Here is a 6,206-nt window from a genome sequence, read left to right as displayed (position 1 = left end):
TTTTGGTGGTCCTTTGGGGACCCAGGAGCCGGACTCAATGATCCTTTTGGATCCCTTCCGACTCAGATATTCTATGATCCCATGAACTGAAGGGTATCCCCAGGAGGATGCGGTGTGAGCCAGCGCCCTCGGCTACCTGATAGCGATGCTGAGCCAGGGATGCACCCAAGGGTGCCAGCCCCAGCGCCTTGACCCCAAAATAATAAAACCCCAAAGGTGGCTTCTGGGAGCGGAGCCCCCAATGCCCCAGGGGTTCATCTCCGAGCAGACCCGAAGCAGAGGACGGGCAGCACCCGGTGTCACGGCCCAGCAGGGACATTTGTGGGCACTCGGTGACGTTACGCACGTGGCAGGGAGCAGCAAGGCGCTGGAAGCAGAGCCACCAGCCCCGAGCTCTGGCGGTCTCCAGGTCTGCAACTCGGGGCCAAACGAGGTGAAACCACCCCACACGCCTCGCTGGGACTTTTGGGGGTGGGCAGACAGCGGGCGCAGAGCAAACCCTTCTCCTCCGCCGCGCCGCCCGCCCTCGCCGGTTTCTCTCGTACCCCTGGAACTCTTCTTAATTCCTAACTTAATTTCTTTTGACATCCTCATTGCCGGCTTGACCTCTTTACTGGAATCATGTGCCGCTTAAAACTCATTATCCCACCATTGAAACAGGAAGCTAATTAAAAACCCTTTAAAAAAAAAAAAAAAAAAGAGGGGGAAAAATGATAGAGGAAAAAAAAAATGATAGAGGGAAAAAATGAGAAAGAAAATAAAAGGAAATAAAAAAAAAAAAAAAGCACACCCAGCGTTCAGTGGTGTATGGAGAGGGGACATGGCCATGCTGTGCCATCGAGGGCTCCTGCAATGTCCCAGGAGCAGCAGCCCCAGCAAAGCCCCCCCAGACACACCAAGTCTGGGTTTGGCCCCATTTTTTTTGGTTTTCCCTGAGAGCAGCAATTTTCTGGTTGCAGACCCGTTGGCCACGGGTCTTGGCTCCTCGCATGGTGGGATCTGAAGGGCCAGGGGGAGAGGAAGAAGGGGAACTGGGGGGGTGCCGAAATTTGGGGGGCAGCGCCCTGCAGGCGCCCCAAGGGTCCCAATGCAGAGGGGGACGGGGCACAGCAGGATGGGCCCCCCGTGTGCTAGGGCCCCTCTGTGCACCCTGAGGTGGGGGTCCCAGGTGGGCTTGGGGTCCCTTGGGGAGCTTGGTGGCTCCAAAGGGGAGCTGGAGACCCCAAAGGGGGGTCAGGACCCCATGGTGCACCCCAAAAGGGGCAACCGGGGAGGGGTTGGGATCCCATAGGGGACACTGGGGTCCCACAGGATGCTCTGAGGACCCCAAAATGAGGTCAGGACCCCAAACTGGGGGGGCTGGGGTCCCACAGGACGCTCTGAAGACCCTAAAATTATGTTGCGTCCCAAAATTGTGGGGGCTGGGGTCCCAGAGGACTCTCTGAGGACCCTAAAATTGATGTTGGGACCCCAAATTGGGGGGGCTGGGGTCACGCAGGATGCTCTGAGGACCCCAAAATGAGGTCAGGACCCCAAATTGGGGGGGCTGGGGTCACGGAGGACGTTCTGAGGACCCCAAAATGAGGTCAGGACCCCAAACTGGGGGGGCTGGGGTCCCACAGGACACTCTGAAGACCCTAAAATTGATGTTGGGACCCCAAATTGGGGGGGCTGGGGTCACGGAAGACGCTCCAAGGACCCCAAAATGAGGTCAGGACCCCCAAATTGGGGGGGGGGGCTGAGACCTCACAGCAGGACCTTGGGAACCCTACAGGGGGGCGGGGACCCCAAAAATGGGACCCCTATGGGGGGGGGGGGAGCGACCCCACTCCCCCCGCCCCCTCCACACCGCGCGCCCCGCGCCCCGCCCCTTTACGCGGCGCGCGCGCGCGCGCGCGCGCCGGCTACGCCATCCGGTGGGCGTGTCCGTCTGGGAACAGATGGGCGGGGCTGAGCGGCCACCAGCCAATGAGAAGCCTCGGCGGAGCCCGGCCCCGCCCCCTCGGAGGGCTGGGGCGGGCTCGAGGCGGCCTCGCGCCCCATTGAGAAAAATCCCGCGGCGGCGGCGGCTCCGCTCCGCCGCGCACGGCCCCGGCCCGGCCCCGGCAGCGGAGGGCGGGCGGGCGATGCGAGCAGCCCCGGGGGGTGGGGGGGGGGCTGCTGCCGCCGCTGCCGCCCCCAAAACCACCCCCAGCACCAGCAGCACCCACCCACCGCCACCACCACCACCACCACCACCGCCCGCCCAGCAGCCAGCCGGGGCGCCGGGCTCGCCCCCCGCCGAGCGATGTCCAGGAGGAAACAGAGCAACCCCCGGCAGATCAAACGTGAGTCCCGGTTTCCCCCCCCCCTCCCGGTGCTGCCTCACCTCGCTTTTTTTTAATTTATATTTATTTTTTTCCACCACCCCCCCCCCCCGCTCCTTCCCTTCTGCCCCGGTCCTCCCCCGGGAGCCCCGGTCCCGGTTGTGCCCGCTGCGCCCCCCCCCTCGTTCCCTATCCCCGTTCCCCATCCCCATTCCCCGACCCCATTCCCCGTCCCCCTTCCCCATCTCGTCCCTGCCCCGTTCCCCATTCCCAGCTCGTCCCCGCCGCCCCCCCCTTTTTCCCCCTTTTCCCCCTTTTTTCCCCTTTTTCCCCTTTTTTCCCCTCCCCGCCAGCTCGGTGGCTCCTCCGGTACCGGTTCCCGATGGGGGCCCCCGATAAAGCTCACAAATATTCCGCTCTGCGAGTCCCGGCCCGATAAAGATCTCTCTGTCGGGACGGCCTCAAATTTGGGATCTTATCTCCCCTGCCCGCCGCTCAGCCGCAGCGGGGCCGGGGCTCCCCGGGGCCGCCCACGGGGGTTCCGTCCCCCACGGGGCTCCCCCAGCTCCGTGGGGGCTCCCCCGGCACCCAAAGGCTCCTTAGGGCTGGGGGGGGATTGGGATCCAGGGGGTGTCTCTCCAGGACCCCCCCGGAGCCCCGTTATCGGTGCCCACCGGCGCGATGCCGCGATGTGCCGCCGCGTCTTCCAAGAAATTGGGCAAAGTGCTGGAAGTTTTTTCGGTGCCGGGCTCTGTTGGTTGCTTTTTTTTTTTTTTTCTTTTTTTTTTTACCCCCCTCCTTCCTCTCTGTTGGTTTTCTTTTCTCTCTCTTTTTTTTTTTTTTTTTTTTTTTTTTTCCCCTTGAGTCGATCGAAGCTGCCGATAAGGCCGAGATGCGAGGATAGGGAAGGCTGGCCACCATGTGATAATACAGCTTTATCTTTCTCTTGAAATAATTGCAAGGCTGAGTTGCACCTACCTGTTTCCCTGCCTGGGGTGATTGTTCTGGTGATAAAGCTCAGCTAGACTTTTACCCGGGTAGAGTTAAAAATAGTCCCGGCTGCCTCCTGGATTTTTTTTTTTAATTTTTTCCTTTTGGATAATTCCTTTTTTACCTGATTTCCGTGGCTTTCCTTCCCCATGCCCGGGCAGCCAAGCCCCTCGTGCGGGCGGCTCCATCCCTGGTGGCGATGGAGCACGCGAGCTCCAGCTGGGGGAAAAACCAGGAGAAGCCTCTCCGGTAGCCCCAGTAACGACAGCGATGGGGCGATAGCATCCTGCCGGCCCGTGGGCTCCGTGCCACGGCCACGGGGAGCCCACGGAGAGGGGGGCAGAGGGGGCTATGGGGGGGCGCTGAGCCTCGGCGGGCGCGCTGGCGGGGCGCGGGCGGCTCGGCTCTCCCTTCCCCGGCTGCTTTCTGCCGAGATGTGAAGAAATGATAAAGTGGGAGGCTGATCTCAGGCCGCCAGCGATGGCCAAAACTGATTAAAAGCTGAAAGCTTGGAACCCTTCCTGTATGTGTCAACATGAAAACAGTCATTAGAGACGTGGAGCGCCGCGAGAGCGCGTTTCGGCTGCCTCCGACTGCTCTCTCCTGAGGAGGGAAAGTATGCATGAATCAGGGCTCTGGTAACCAGACTCCTCTAATGTACAGACCGGACCTGTTTCCACAAAGTCTATCCTTTTTATCATCTCGGCTGGAGCATTAAAACCTCCTCCAGATTCATATCTGCTTATTTTATTTTCCTCAGTGACGCTATGTTCTCTCTCTGTCTTCATCTCTCTTTTTTTTTTTTTTATTATTATATTTTTTTTCTTTTTTTTTTTTTTTTCTTTTTTTTTTCTGAAGCCCGATGAGCAGCGCCGATAAGGGCTCGGAGGGGAGATCGCAGGGAGAGCGGGCGATCGCCAAGAGCGATAAGACAAAGATCAGACCCTGGACTATATTTAACCAGCTGCTTTAACCTTCTCCATCAGCTTTTTGTGCCCAAGCCTTCCTGACGCAGCGACTTTCCCCGGGGATGGCTGTGTTGGGGAGGGGGTCCTGAGCCCCCCTCCTGGATGCAGGGTGCTGCCTGGATCCCCCCGGCAGCACGAGGGCTCTGCCAGCCGCTGGCAGCTCCCCGCAGGCTTTTCAGCTGGTGCCAAAACCTTTTTCATTTTGCAGGGGCCCAAATGCCTGATACCTACCCCAGGGGACCGTGCCTGGGGGGGGCGGTTGCGGCTCAGCCCCCCCTTTTCCATCAGCAGTGCTGAAAACGCAGCAGCCTCCCTGCAGCTGCTGCTGCTGCTTTATTTTAATTTTGTTTTATTTTTTTATTTTTTTTTTTTCTTCTTCTGCCTTTTGTTCTGCTGGTAGATAGATGCGAGGGGCTGATAGAGAGCAGGAGCTGATCTCTCGCCCCGATAGCCTGTTATATTTATTAACTTCAAACAGGGGAGCGCGGGCACGGGGCTGAGGAGCGAGGCTCCTGGCAGCTGCGTGTGCGTGCGCTCACAGCGCCGGGTCCTCAGATGGGGGAACTGATAAGCCGCAGATTGATCTCCTGCTGCTGATGTGCCTCTCGCCGGGTGCTGTTGTTTTAATACATACGTGTTGTGTTGGTTTTTTGTTGTTTTTTTTTATCCCCCCCATCCTAAATTAACTGGAAGCGAACATTTTTGTAGTAGTTTGCAGGAGCCTGCCTGTGTGTTTTATTTTTTTTTCTTTTTTTTTTTTTTTTCTTTTTTTTTCTTTTCCCTTTCTATTCTGCTTTCAGCTAGAGTAGATCTGAGCTCCCGATAAGCGCGGAGGCCCGATCTCCATCCTGATAAAGATTGCCAGGGGAGATAAGGGCCACTTATCTCTCCCGACCAGACTGGAGCAGGATTCGCTACAATAACAAACACTGAAAAGAGGGGCAAAAGGGCTCCAACAATTTGTTCCACTGCAAATGTGATTAATGCAGGCGCTCTAATTATCTGATGGGGGGCAGCTGCATGTGTGTTTTCCTTTCGCAGGGTGTGTTTTTATTCACCCCCCCCCACATGCTGGTGCTCCGAAACAAGGCTGGTGTAGAAGCCGAGCTCTCCTCAGCGCCTTTTATCACCTACAGATGTTGCATTAGTTCGAGGGCTGACTTTCTTTTTCGATCGCTATCGCCCCGTCCTGCTCCGCGCAGCAAACACACGGCGGTGGTTGGGTGCTGTTGTTTTTCTTTTTCTTTTCTTTTCTTTTTTTTTTTTTTTTTTTTTTTTTTGTTGGGGGGGGGGGTTGCAGCGCAGTCACATTTTTGCGTGGGGATATTTTTTTAATTGCTATTAGATGGTGTCAGATAGCGGGCGAGATCTGCGCTGCTCAAACCCTGCCTCCTTCTCGACGGGGTGGCGGTGGTGTGTTTTGGGTGTTTTTTTTTTTTTTGTGTGTGTGCGCGCTTTTTTTTCGTTGTTTTTTTTTTTTTTTTTTTAATTTCCCTCCCTCCCTCAGCTCTGCCCGCGGGCGCTGCGTGCCGGGGCCGTGGGAGCCATCCTTCCCGGGAGCGGGGTGCTTGTGGAAAGCCGGAGTGCATTTCTTGTCAAGATTACAGTAGCCGGCCCAGAGCCTATTTTTAGTGCCGGCGTGGTAACCCCGTGCCTTTTGATCCTCCCGGCACGCCTCCTGCCCTCTTCTCCTGCTGTTTGCTCTCTGAGCGGTCCTTTCCTTTCGGTAGCGTGCAGGTGACTAACTACCTCCGCTTTCTGATTTATTTTATATTTTTTTCTTAAAATATTTTTTTTTTCCCCTGCTGCTGCACTTTTCCATCCACCGCCAGCCTCCGCTGCTCCGTGCCTCGCTTTCCCCCACGGGTGCCTGCCGGGGAGGGATGCTCCGGGACGGGTGGGCGTTGGGCTGGCTGGGGTGGCGGATTTTTTTTCCCCCCCT

General features: G+C 57.3%; 2 protein-coding genes across 2 annotated transcripts in view; both read left to right on the top strand.

Annotated features, from left to right (window-relative positions):
* ZNF469 (zinc finger protein 469) overlaps positions 1 to 5,651 on the top strand; it is a 232,243-nt gene extending 226,592 nt beyond the window's left edge. Inside the window, exon 11 of the mRNA XM_084533035.1 lies at positions 2,660 to 5,651. The gene's annotated coding sequence lies outside the window, so the exon portion shown is untranslated. The remainder of the gene's footprint in view (positions 1 to 2,659) is intronic.
* The window catches only part of ZFPM1 (zinc finger protein, FOG family member 1), a 31,893-nt gene continuing 27,726 nt past the window's right edge, over positions 2,040 to 6,206 (top strand). The window contains exon 1 of the mRNA XM_084533038.1: positions 2,040 to 2,327. Coding sequence (XP_084389164.1) covers positions 2,288 to 2,327 — 40 coding nt within the window. The 5' untranslated portion in view covers positions 2,040 to 2,287. The remainder of the gene's footprint in view (positions 2,328 to 6,206) is intronic.

Source organism: Aythya ferina (genome assembly GCF_964211825.1).
Source record: "Aythya ferina genome assembly, chromosome: 12".
In the NCBI taxonomy this organism is placed as follows: domain Eukaryota; kingdom Metazoa; phylum Chordata; class Aves; order Anseriformes; family Anatidae; genus Aythya; species Aythya ferina.
The sequence above is the reverse complement of the archived record's forward strand: the minus strand, read 5'-3'. Positions and strand labels throughout refer to the sequence as shown.